Here is a 12557-nt window from a genome sequence, read left to right as displayed (position 1 = left end):
CCTCTGCAGCCTCGTCGAAGTAAGAGGAAGCTCCTTCGTCTTGATCGGCGGTCAAGACGGATGATCTAAAGAGCCTTTCTTTAAAGGTTTCAACTGGGACGGACTCCAGATGGGAGACTAGTCATGACAAGTGGTCATCAATTCGGTTCTCGTGGCGCTTCACGTGCTGCATTTGCAAGTCGTCTAAATGCCGCTCCAGTTTCCTGACCTGGGCTTTGTACGCTGCAATCCGTGCGCCCGAGTACTGTTACTCCTTGGACACCTAGTTGATGAGTAGCTGCGAGTCACCTTTGAGGAGCAGGCGACGGATTCCGAGGGAGGTTGGGTAGGCGACGGATTCCGAGGGAGGTTGCGGCCTGGAGGCCGGCAACCAGTCCCTTGTATTCGGCCATGTTATTGGTAGCATCCTTGTAAAGGAGTTGCATTACGTATTAGAGTAGTTGTCTCATTGGAGAGGTCTACTCTAGCCCCCGTGCCTAGGAGCGTGAAGGATCCGTCGAAATGCATTGTCCAGTGCTCGGGATTCTCGTGCCACGGGGCCGCGAATAGTTCCTCATCGTCTTCGGGCACGCGAGTCCATTCCACCACAAAGTCGGCAAGGGCGCAACTGTTGATGGCATGGGAGCTGATGAAATGAAGGTCAAACTCCCTGAGCTCGATCGCGCTTTCCACAACACGGTCGGTGGTCTCACGGTTGTGAAAGATGCGATCGAGCAGGAAGGATGTGATGACGGACACCTTATGGGCTTGGAAATAATGCTGCAACTTTCTTGATGAGACCAAGTTCGCATAGAGCAGCTTGTGGATCTTTGGATACCGCGACTTGGTATCACGCAGGACGTTGTACAACCTGCCCCGGAGTCGAAGACATTTCCTCGAGCTCTTTGGTTTGTTCGGGGTCGAATGAGAACTCTGGCTCAGATGCCATCCTAGATGAGAGCTTGCTTGCGCTCGATAGCCTGTTTTGGATTGGAAAGGAGCATGGGCTTGATCATCAGTTTCGAGCGGGGTGGAAGCTCGGGCTCAACCATCAGTTTGGGGCCGGAAGGGAGGTTGGGCTTGACCATCGACTCTGGGCTGGAGGGGAGCCTAGGCTCAGAGGTTTGCTCGATGATGGTTGTCTCCTTGGGATTTAATGGGAGCCTGGATCCAACGGTAAGAGTTAATGCCGATTAAGCCGGCGATTCTGACCCATGTTTTGGGCCCCAACGTCTCCTCCCGCTGTACCACCAGGACGACGCTTACGACATGTGGGTGGGTGGTGATGGCGATGTACAACAACAGCGGTTCCCCAGGTCTTGGTGCCACCAAGACTGGTGGAGAAGTGAGAATACCGCTTGACGTTCTGGAGTGCCTCATCATCCTCGGGGGTCCACTCGAATGGACCCGACTTCTTGAGGAGCTTGAAGATGGGGAGGCCTCGCTCCTCGAGCTTGGAGATGAATCTCCCCAAAGCTGTTGTGTGACCTAAGAGGCGCTGCACGTTTTTGAGGCGCACATCCGGCCACATTTGATCAATGGAGTGATCTTCTTGGGCTTGACTTCTATGCCCCTACTCGAGACAAGAAAGCCAAGGGGTTTTCTCGAAGGTACCCCGAAGACGCATTCCTCATGGTTCGGCTTCATACGCATGTGATGAAGGTTGTTGAAGGTTTCTGCAAGGTCGTTGAGAAGCGTGGCCTTATCCTTAGTTTTCACAACAAGGTTGTTGATGTAGGCTTCGATGTTGCAGCGTATATGGGATTCCAAAGTGATGAGCATGGCCAGCTGATATGTGGGCCCTGCATTATTCAATCCGAAAGGTATGCAGATGTAACAAAACGTCCTCACAAGGGTGATGAATGCCGTTTTCTCTTCATCCTCCTTGGCCATGCTAATCTGGTGATAACCAGATTGCCAGAATGTGCATCCAAAAAACACAAGAAATCACATCCTGCTTTTGAGTCTACAATCTGATCTATGCGAGACAGCGGAAAGGGATCTCTTCAGTACAAGCTCTGTTGAGGTCGGTAAATTCAACACAAGTTCTTAATTTGCCATTGGTCTTTGGGGCGATGACAGGGTTGATGAGCCATTTGCGATGGATCACTTCCCGAATGAAACTGCCTTTTTGGAGTCTATCCACTTCTGCTTGGATGTAATCGTGACGCTCGGGTGCTTGATGATGCGCCTTGTCGTATAGGATGTGCGGCAGGGCACACTGATAAGTGGTGCTCAATCACCTCCCTGGGGCATATTTGATGGTTGCTATGCAAACACATCAGAGTTTGCCCCAGACGAAGGTGTCGAGCGCACTTTTCTGTTTGAGAGCAAGGTGGCCGCCGATCTTAATGCTCTTGGCTGGATTGTCCCTGAGCGGTATCTCCTTGGTCGGGGTGTCGTCGTCGGTGGAGAGCCACCTTCCTCGGGGCTAGGCCTGAGCATTCGGACGATCCTCCCCATCACCAACAGAGGCGACTGCCGCCAAATATAGCTTCTGGGCGCAATGTACCGAGCTTTGTAGGTCAGCCGACACCATGATCGGACCTTGGGGCTCGGGCATCTTGACGGTGAGGTAGGCATAATACGGTGCCGCCATGAACTCGCGAGCGCCGGGTGCTCGATGATGCTGTTGTACGGAAGTTCAAGCTCGGCGACGTCGAAGATGACACTCTTTGTTTGGTAGTTGTCCCCGGTGCCGGAAGTGACCATCAAAGACATCTGCCCGATTGGCATGGTAATCCTTGTGGTGACATCGCTGAACGACTTCGTTGGCTGCAAATGCCCGAGGGGCAGTTGTATCTTCTCGAAGACAGCGGGGGATAGGATGTAACCCGCGCCCCCATCCACCAACATGTTGGTAACCATGATTTTGCAGTTCGTCGACATAAGGTGGTCCACTCCCATCATGCTCTTGGGGTGGCCTTCACGGCTGTATGTGGTCGGGGTTACCGACCACCTGAGAGGTTGGGATGCTTCGACGCTTGGGAGTACTGTGTTTAACCTCCCGTGCCAACAACTTGAGCTGTTGACGTGAAGTGGGCATGCAGGTGCCCCCATGGATGCATGCCACAACCTTGGTCCATGGGAGCTAAAAAAGTTGTCTTGGCTGTCGCGAGCTTCTTCCTCTCCGTGTTCGTGGCAGAGATGGCGCTTGTTTGTACCACCCTGTACCACAATGGCCTGCTGCAAAATATGTTACAAACAAATCCAACAGTGTAACCTGCACAGCCCATGCGGGTCCATCAAAAGATAGTGGCGGGTGCAGGTGGTGTTTGACAAAAACAAGTCATCCATCGGCCCACAACTCGCATGGCCCCACTCATCAGCGGGGGAGAGATGGAGAGACGTGCCGGCCCCAATTGGTTTTGTAGTCAGAAAGGTGGGTTGCGCCTGTCACTTTTCCGATACATGGTAGGCCGTATCGCCTCGGAATGATGCGAACCGGCTTACTGTTCATCATCATCATCATACCGTACTGAGCGTAGGGTATCGTAGGTATGCAGATAACATTTAATGTGCCGATCGGCCCTTGGGTTCGGTTAAAAACCCGAAGAGAGCCAGTCAGACCTGTATTGATACTTCGCCGGTTGGTGGGTCCCCTGGAGGGCCCACAAGAGCAGAGCTGGCGCTTGGGGGATATATCTATTGGGGGAGTCTGGGTGGTCGGAAAGGACCCCAACCACCTCCCCAGGCTTCTTGCACGCCGGATGCCTTTGTGCTCGGGGAGCCCACAGCAAGGTTTCCCTCCTTTCCTTTAGCTTCGTGGTGCTGTGTTAGGCCCATCTTTAGCGGGCCTGGGGGACCCTGTTTCCCGTATCGCTGACACTTTTGGATCATGTACCTGGAATATCTGATCTGGTGTGATGGTGATTTGGAAACGTCGAGGCACTGCACATCTTATCCAATCAAATACTGTTTTTTCTCGAAAGAGAACTGCAGAATGGAGATTATGTGGCACAATCCTCTCCCAGCTGACTTAGCAGCACTTGTGTGTGCAACTGGACTGCATTTCTGATTCTCCTAAGATTATATAATTTGCTTTTATTTCCCTAAAAAAAACTGTAGGAGAAGCCCTGTAGTATAAATAGAAACCCAATTTTGAGTCCGTGAGGATTTGAACCCAAGTGGTGGGGTTGTACATCCATTGCTAAGCATATACTAGTTCACTAAGCAATATCTTCCCGAATAACTTAATGGTTTTAAATCAGCCTGTATACTATGATGATTAATTTCTTCACAAGAGGGTTAATCTCTAGATGAATTGCAATTATTTGCATATATTTGGTTAGCACTTGTGTGTGCAATTGGACTGCATTTCTGATTCTCCTAAGATTATATAATTTGCTATCCTTTCCCTAAACAAACTGTAGGAGAAGCCCTGTAGTATAAATAGAAACCCAATTTTGAGTCCGTGAGGATTTGAACCCAAGTGGTGGGGTTGTACATCCATTGCTAAGCAAATGGTAGTTCACTAAGCAATATCTTCCCGAATAACTTAATGGTTTTAAATTAGCCTGTATACTATGATGATTAATTTCTTCACAAGAGGGTTAATCTCTAGATGAATTGCAATTATTTGCATATATTTGGTTAGCCGATAGCCATACTCAAGATATTAAGAACTAATACTGTAATTGCTTGTAGGTGTTTGGAGCCCTTTGGTATCTTCTTTCCATTCAGCGAGAAGATACCTGCTGGAGAAAAGAATGTGGCAAGATAAACTGTAACTTTGCATCTTTATATTGCGGGAGTAATACAGCTAGAGACAATATTTTCTTGCAAAATGTCTGTCTAACAAATGGCAGCGACGATATAGACCCAACCTTTGGAATTTACCTACCGGCTCTCCAAACTGTTTCACAATCAACGAGTTTCTTTGAGAAATTTTTCTATTGCTTTTGGTGGGGTCTGCAAAGTCTAAGGTTTAGCCCCTCCCCTAACTATTTATCCCATTTTCCTTTCTATCAACTTAGAGTTTGTACTCCATCAAGGATGTTGAATTCGATATTGTATTTATGTATTGGGTTACCTATCGCAGCTCTCTTGGTCAAAATCTGAAAACAAGCACTTACACATGGGAGAATTTGTTTGCTGTTTTTGTCTCGATATCGGGTTTAGTCTTATTTGCCCTTCTTATCGGTAATGTGCAGGTACGTATTTCCTATGGATGCCAACTTTCGTTATTATGTTTATTGTTGGATTAAGGGGTAATGGCTGCAATACTCATAAACCCCTTTTAGCTATTCTTTTGTCCATGTTGATGTGTTTCTCTGGCATGCTAAAATCACAATTATGAAATCTAGTTCACTTTTCCTTGCACCCCGGCTTTGTTCCGTCCTAGTCCTTATCTCACTGTGCCATGTACCTAGAATATATGATTTCGTTCTGTCGAGCTCCTCTTTTGTACTCCTGGGAGTACGTACTCCCACCCTTAGGCTATGGTCGGTTGCAGGGGATTAGTTCCACTAAGCGATTGGGTGATCCCCACTTGGCCACCCGATCAATGTGGGGGGTTGAATCCCTGCCACTAAGAGATTCCTGCTAACATCTCCCATTCGGTTAAACCCTATGTACCATTTGCATTGGTAAACCATGTTTAACTATCAGATGTTATCTACATGGATCAAGATTTTGTGCCAACCACCACAAATTATTCATGCACAAGAAGTTGACGAGTAGATAAGCAATAAGACCAGCACAAGAAACATACAGAGACCAATAATGCAAAGTTATATCAATTCTAACTTGCTTCCATGAGCAAAACAATGTAGAGAGCAACAATACTCCCAGCACAACAGAGCATACCACAAACCAATACAAGACAAGTCCATAATTTTGCCAATTAATCATGTAAGGGCTGAACCAGCTCGTGCACCTGTGATACACAGTGCCAATTAATCATGTAAGGGCTGGACCATCTCGTGCACCTGAACAAAGGTATTGATACACACGTCAATGTAACGAATCATTTAAAAAAATAAGTGTATGAAAGACACTTTTTTTAACTGATACAACCTTCGTCCGGTTTTTGTACTCCCGTGAGCAGGTTAGGCATGTCCTGATTTAAAAGGCCGCATGCAAAACGCTCGTTCTTTTCTATTGGTTGGTGCTCCCGGTAGTTTTTGCCAACGGAGGCATGCAATAAGGTGAGCGGATAGTCATTTTCATGCAGCCAACGCATGTTTTTTGTTTAGCAAGCGGCCGCAGCGCATTAAGAGGAGCAAACAGAGAATTAATGGGAACGGAGAGGGATTTTACACGCTATGGTTGGTTAGAATCTTGCGGGTTACTATGCGCTGAGACGCCTTGGTACCTGCGTTTTGGTCGGGGGGCATTAACCTGGACGGAGGTAGTAGTAAAGAAAAGCAATTGACCACTATATTGAAGATGTTGCCAACACGGAAATTCTTCAAAATGAAATAAGTTCATCACATACTCCCTCCTGACAGAGGAAGTATTATATAATAAGTTTCAGCGGATGCAAGAACCATTTACTGCAAATAGATGACCAGGACACTGTATTTTCATGATATCTCCAACAATCGTGTGACACAAAAAAGAGAAATCAGTAGAGACCACACGAGGGAACCAAATCCAGAATGACAATGAATAGATACTAGAGTATGGTAAAATTTAAATAATAGGTGACACGAATTCTTTTAACACGCATAGCATGGTAAATGGTGCTTAATTTACAACAGCACTATGGCATGATACTCGTTTTTTTTTCGAGAAAACGCAAAAAGCTTTTGTGTTTCATTGTATTAAAAAGATAGGGTTTGGTACACTCCTCCTAGGAGGCAAGGTTCAGTGCAATTACAAGGGTATTAGTGCGCATCCCAGGTCCGCGGCAATAGAATGCGGAGGCCCAAAGCTCCGACTTTGGCCCAAAGAACAGCCTCATCCTTAATCTTGGCGATTACGGTAGTGATGGAAGGGCGCGCACCCTCGAAGACGCAGTCGTTTCGCTGCTTCCAAATCATCCATGGGACGAGCAGGGCAGTGGACGCGAGGCCCTTATGCATGGGCTTGGGGGGTGCTCTGCCTTGCATAGCGCCACCAATCATGGAGAGCGGCGTCGTTGTCAGGCGGCAAACATGGGAGGCGGAACCAAGATAGGATTGCATACCACACCTGTCGGGCGAAGGGGCACGCGAGGAGCAGGTGTTGTATAGTCTCCGGCGCCTGGTCACAGAGCGGACATCGCTGTGGGTGCGGTAGGTTGCGGTGCTCAAGGCGGTCGGCAGTCCAGCAGCGGTCAAGGTTGGCAAGCCAGTGGAAGAAGCGCACCCGTGGTGGCGCCCAACACTTCCATGTTAGCGTCCATGCTTGACAATGGGTGGAGCCATGGAAGGTGGCCAGGTAAGCTGATTTGGCCGTGTACACACCGTTCGTGGTCCACTTCCAACGCACGCTGTCCGGCTCGTCGCTGAGGGTGATTTGGGTAGTCATGTGCCAAAGGCATAGGTATTCGCCTAACTCAGGGAGGCCAATGGTCCGTGGATGTCGGACGCCCACCGGTGCCCATGTAGGCCATCAACAACCGTTCTAGATTTGCGGCGCCGTTTGGGAATGCAAGCGGAGAGGCGCAATCTCCGAAACGGCGCGGCCGTTGATCCATCGGTCTTCCCAAAACAAGGCGCGATGCCCGTTCCCGATCGTTGTGGTAGTGAACGCGAAGAAGAATGCGCGCTCCTCAGGCGAGAACTGTAGGTCCAGGCCGCTCCAGGCCCTCTCGTCATCGACGCGGCTGAGCCAGCACGTGCGTAGGGCGAGTCCAGTGTGCTATAGGTCATGCACGCCAAGACCACCAAGAGAGATCGGGCGACAGACGCGCCGCCAGTTGACGTGGCAGTTGCCACCATTGGTCTCAACATGTCCAGCCCATAAGAAGCCTCGCTCAATCTTCTCCAGGAGTTTTAAGATCTTTTTGGGTGGTGCGAGTACAAGGAGCTGGTGGGGACGGCCTTGACAAAAGCCAAGCGGCCAGCCTTGTGCATGAGCCATGCCTTCCAGGAGGGTAACTTCCCGGCGACCTTGTCGACGACAGGCTAAAGCTGGGCGGCAGTAGGACGATGAAGCGTGAGCGGGATACCCAGGTAAGTGATAGGAAAGTCAACAATGGGGCACCCGAGGAGTTGCACGACATGTGCCGCCTCCTCAGAGGCACAGGGGATCAGGGCTGTAGCACTCTTCTAGAAGTTCACGTGCAGGCCGGAGGCTCGCCTGAAGAGGCGCAAGATTTCCTACACCGCCGTGATATCTCCAGGCGAGGGGTGGCACATCAGGATCACATCATCGGCGTATAGGGAAATCACCGGAATGGCGCGGCGAGGGTGGTGCTGCTACAGCACTCGTAGCTCGACTGTGCGGCGGAAGAGGCGACCTAGCGTGTCAACAGCCAAGACGAAGAGCTGCGGAGATACGGGATCTCCTTGGCGCAGTCCACATCAGTGCCAGATTGTGGGTCCAGGGGTGCCGTTCAAGAGGACCCTGATGCTTGCCGATGACAATAGGAGGGCGATCCAATCCAGGAAGCGGTTGCCAAAGCCGGGGCGCCGCAAAACCTCAAAGAGGAATGGCCACGAGACGGAGTCGAAGGCGGGCTCCAAGTCAAGCTTGAGCAACACGCGAGGAGCACCAAGTTGGTGCAAAAGCCGCGCGGATTGGCGTACCAGGACAAAGTTATCGTGGAGGCTTTGGCCGGGGATGAAGGCGTTCTGGAAGTTGCTGACAAGTTTGTTGAGCTTGGATGCAAGGCGGAGTGACGAACACCTTTGCGAGGATCTTGGCGACGAGGTGGATGAGACATATGGGCCTGTAGTCGCCGAGGCAGCTCGCGTCGGCGCGTCTGGGGAGTAACGTGATCAGCGCCTGGTTGAGGTAGCTGAATCCTCATCCACGCAGCACGTACACTCGCTCGAAGACGCAAAGGAGGTCCGACTTGATGATGGGCCAGCAAGACCGGATGAACTCCGCGGTGAAGCCATTGGGGCTTGGCGCCTTGCGTGACGGCAAGCGTTTGATTGCTTGCCAAATCTCCTCCTCGCTGAAAGGCGTGTCGAGGTCATCCAAGTTCAAGGGCTGGATGAGCTACGATAGGTCGATGGTGCAGTCGCGGGCAACGTCCATTCCAAGCAGGTCATCGTAGTGCGTGAATGTTGCTTCAGCCATGTCCCCAGGGTCAGAGAGCGAAACGCCGTCGACAGTGAGGCAATGAATCATGTTCTTTTGCTTGCGGTAAGTGCACTGTCGGTGGTAGAACGACGTGTTCGCGTCGCCATTCTTGAGGGACGCGATGCACACACGTTGTTGGGCGATTGTACGCTCGAGGGAAGCAAGGCCCAAGTAGGAGAGCTTGACTTGGTGACGAAGCCAGTCCTCATGCGGCGAGCGATTGTACGCTCGAGGGAAGCAAGGCCCAAGTAGGAGAGCTTGACTTGGCGACGAAGCCGGTCCTCATGCGGCGAGAGCATCCTATGTTCTTGCGCGGCGTCGAAGCGGAGGAGCAGCTCACGAGAGATGGCGAGCTGGTCGCGCACGTTGCTAATCGAGCGCGTGCTCCAGCTGGTGAGCTTGCGCGCGGTAGCCTGCATGCGTCGCATGAAGCGCCGAAACGGGTGTGGCTCCTCCACTGAGTTCCACGCGCACGCGATGACTTCCTGGTAGCCAGCAAGGCGTGTCCAGTACTCCTCGAAGTGGAAACGACGGTGTGCCGTTGGCATCGGCGAGCAGTCGAGCATGAGGGGGGAGTAATTGGAGACAACCAAGGCCAAGCAACGCAGGTGGCATTCACCATGAAGCTCCTCCCAATCCGTGGAGCACATCACCCGATGAAGGTGGACCAGGGTGGACGGGTTCTGCTCGTTAGACCAAGTATAACGCCGACCATTGAGGTAGACCTCTTGGAGCGCTAGGTCATTAAGCACACGGCGAAATCTGGCCATCATGCGTCTGTTTATGTTGCCGTTGTTCTTGTCCTCGTCACGGTATATGAGGTTGAAGTCTCCACAGATGAGCCACGACCCAGTGCAAGCGGCTCGGACGTCGCGGATTTCCTGTAGGAACGTGATCTTGTCATTGTCAGCTTGCGGTCCGTAGACAATGGTTAGCCCCCAGGGCACGCTCACACCGGTGGGAGTTGCAACCAGGGCAGAGAGTGTGTTGGTTGTGAACATCGGGTTCGTGATCGATACGTCCCGGCTCTTCCACACCAACAGGATCCCGCCACGGGTGCCGCTCGCAGGGAGGTAGACACCCTGCGGTCAGTGCAGCAATGGCCACCAAGACAACATGCGATAGGGGTGCGGCAAACACCCCATCATAGGCCTTCATGGCTTCGGGAGTGATCGCCTGGTCGATGCCGATGATGCCAAGGGCGCGTAGCAGCTGTACCTGCGCGCGGAATTTAGCCGTTGGCGGGGGCGGGGGGGGGGGGGGGTTGGTTTTCGTAGCGGTGGCCGAGCGTCCACGTCGTGGCGAGAAGATCAAGAGCAGTCTGGGCCGCTTGCGCCCCGGGTTCGGCAGGGCTGAGCGGATCTGGATTGTGGCCGCATCGAGAAACTCACCCAGGGTCCAGGAGCTGGCAGGATTGGCTCGCTGGCGTTGACGACGCAGGGTGACGGGTGGAGAGGCAAATCGCGCAGAGTTCCGCAGCGGCGAGGCGTAATGCGATGGGCTGGGTGCTGGGGATAAATGGCTTGGGGGAGCTGGCCCGTCAGCATCACGGTCCGGGGGAGTGGGCCGCTGAAGAATGCGCCTGGGCTCATTGGCCGCACAGGGGGTTAGGCCTGTAGCAGGGTCGTCGTTGGCGTCCACGGGGAGGCGAGGGCGCGGCAACTTGAATTTCCGGCGCGCGATCCTACGTCTCCGGGGTGGGGCTAGGGTGCAGCTCTGCAGGGTCCACAGCAACAACGACCACAGGGCTGACGGGGTCAAAGCACCGCTTTGTCTCGACAGCGGATCAACCTCGGTGGCGATGAGGGGCTCCGCCAGAGGTGTATCCGGGACCTTGCTAGCGCAGGACAGGCCGTCCTGATCCCTAGACGCTCGAGGATTGGCCGTTGGTGGCTTAGCGCAGGCATGACTTTCCCCCTGTGCGCACGGCGACACGAGAGACTGGGTCTCAGCGGCCCGGCAGTAGGAGCGGTATGGGCGGGCGCCAATGAGCAAGATCCAGCTGGCGGGTTGGCAGGTACCATCGCGATGGAGGGAGACTCGGTCGGCCTAGGATCCACCGTAGCTGCAACCTTTGCCAGCGCTGCCTGAATCCTTGCACGCTTTTTCTTTCCCCCTCGCTTTCCTCTTTTGGCTCTGCGATGAAGGAGGTGGGTCCCATCCTGAGTGGGCCATGCATCCATGCATCTGCCAGAGGAGCGTACGAGCAGTGACGCTAGCTCGACAACGGAGGCGCGGGACTGCCTGGCCAGCCGGGGTCGACAGCCTTGCCGTCAGCGTGCATGCGGCCATTGGAGTGAGTCCATCCACACGAGTCAACCGCCATGTCGTCGACGCGTCCCTCGGGAGCAGCAGCCGGGCGACAGCGCTTCCGACCACGGCGGCGTGGGTGGCCGTGTCCGGGGCCGTGGTCCATGGCGTTGTTGTCGTTCCCGCATGAGTGTGGCGTCGTTGGCGGCACCCACAGTCGCAGGGGGTAGGGCCTCAGCCTTGGCGAGCCGAATGGAGATGGGGTACTCGAGGGTGCGGACGGCGGGTGGCAGGCCGTGGTGGGTGGCCAGAACTTGCTCAACAATCTCCAGGATGGCCGTCCGGCGAATGGTGACCGGGTCACGCACGCGCCCGGACAGGCGGAAAGTGGCGAGGTTGGCGCGGGAGCGCGTGTCCGGGTGCAGGCGCTCGATCCAGCAGCCAGCCCCAAGAATGTGCTCAGCGGTGGCCAGATGCCAAGCATGCGCCGGGAAGCCACGGAGCTCCAGCTGCACGGAGTATGCAAAGCTTCCAACGGTGGCATGGGCGAGCTTGAACCATTGTCGGAGCAATAAAGTGAAGTTGGCGCCGTTGAGGAGGTGGTCTCCGGTCATCCTGTCCATGATCTGCCGCGAGGAGAAGATGATGAGAAAATCCTCAGGGCCATGCGTGTGCACGATGAAGCCGCCGGGCTGGAGGTCGAACATGGAGTGCAGGGTTGCCTCCACCTCCGCCGCGGAGACAGACGGCCTGGTGCCAGTAATGGTGGCCACCATGCCGCGCGTCAGCACCAGTTCCGCCTCCTCCATCTCGACGGAGCGGGAGATGGTGACACGCACCGGTGAGGCGGGGGGCCCCGGGGGCGGAGGTGGGGGCGGAGCAGTGCGCGACTGCGTAACATGAGGGCGCTGGGGGCCTGCGGGGTCTGGTGTGCAGGCCCTCCTGAGGGGACACGCGGCGTTCTCCAGGCAGCAGCGTCTCGCAGCCGCTGGACTCGTGCTCGGAGATGAGGCAGCGACGGCAGCGCACCTGATTAGTGCAGTCCCGCACCCAGTGTCGAGGGTCGAGGCAGCGAAAGCAGAGCCCGACGACTTCCTCAGGCAAGGGGTTGCGGCGGCAGCGCGCCTTCTTGCGCCTTGGCTCTTGGA

General features: G+C 53.8%; 1 protein-coding gene across 2 annotated transcripts in view; it reads left to right on the top strand.

Moving 5' to 3' along the window:
- Positions 1-12557, top strand: part of LOC123406199 (cyclic nucleotide-gated ion channel 1-like) — a 34900-nt gene that overhangs the window by 7847 nt on the left and 14496 nt on the right. For both annotated transcript variants that reach the window (XM_045099673.1, XM_045099672.1), the window contains exons 5-6: positions 4627-4904; positions 5021-5132. In XM_045099673.1, coding sequence (XP_044955608.1) covers positions 4627-4904; positions 5021-5132 — 390 coding nt within the window. The remainder of the gene's footprint in view (positions 1-4626; positions 4905-5020; positions 5133-12557) is intronic.

This window comes from Hordeum vulgare, chromosome 6H (assembly GCF_904849725.1).
Source record: "Hordeum vulgare subsp. vulgare chromosome 6H, MorexV3_pseudomolecules_assembly, whole genome shotgun sequence".
NCBI lineage: Eukaryota > Viridiplantae > Streptophyta > Magnoliopsida > Poales > Poaceae > Hordeum > Hordeum vulgare.
The sequence above is the reverse complement of the archived record's forward strand: the minus strand, read 5'-3'. Positions and strand labels throughout refer to the sequence as shown.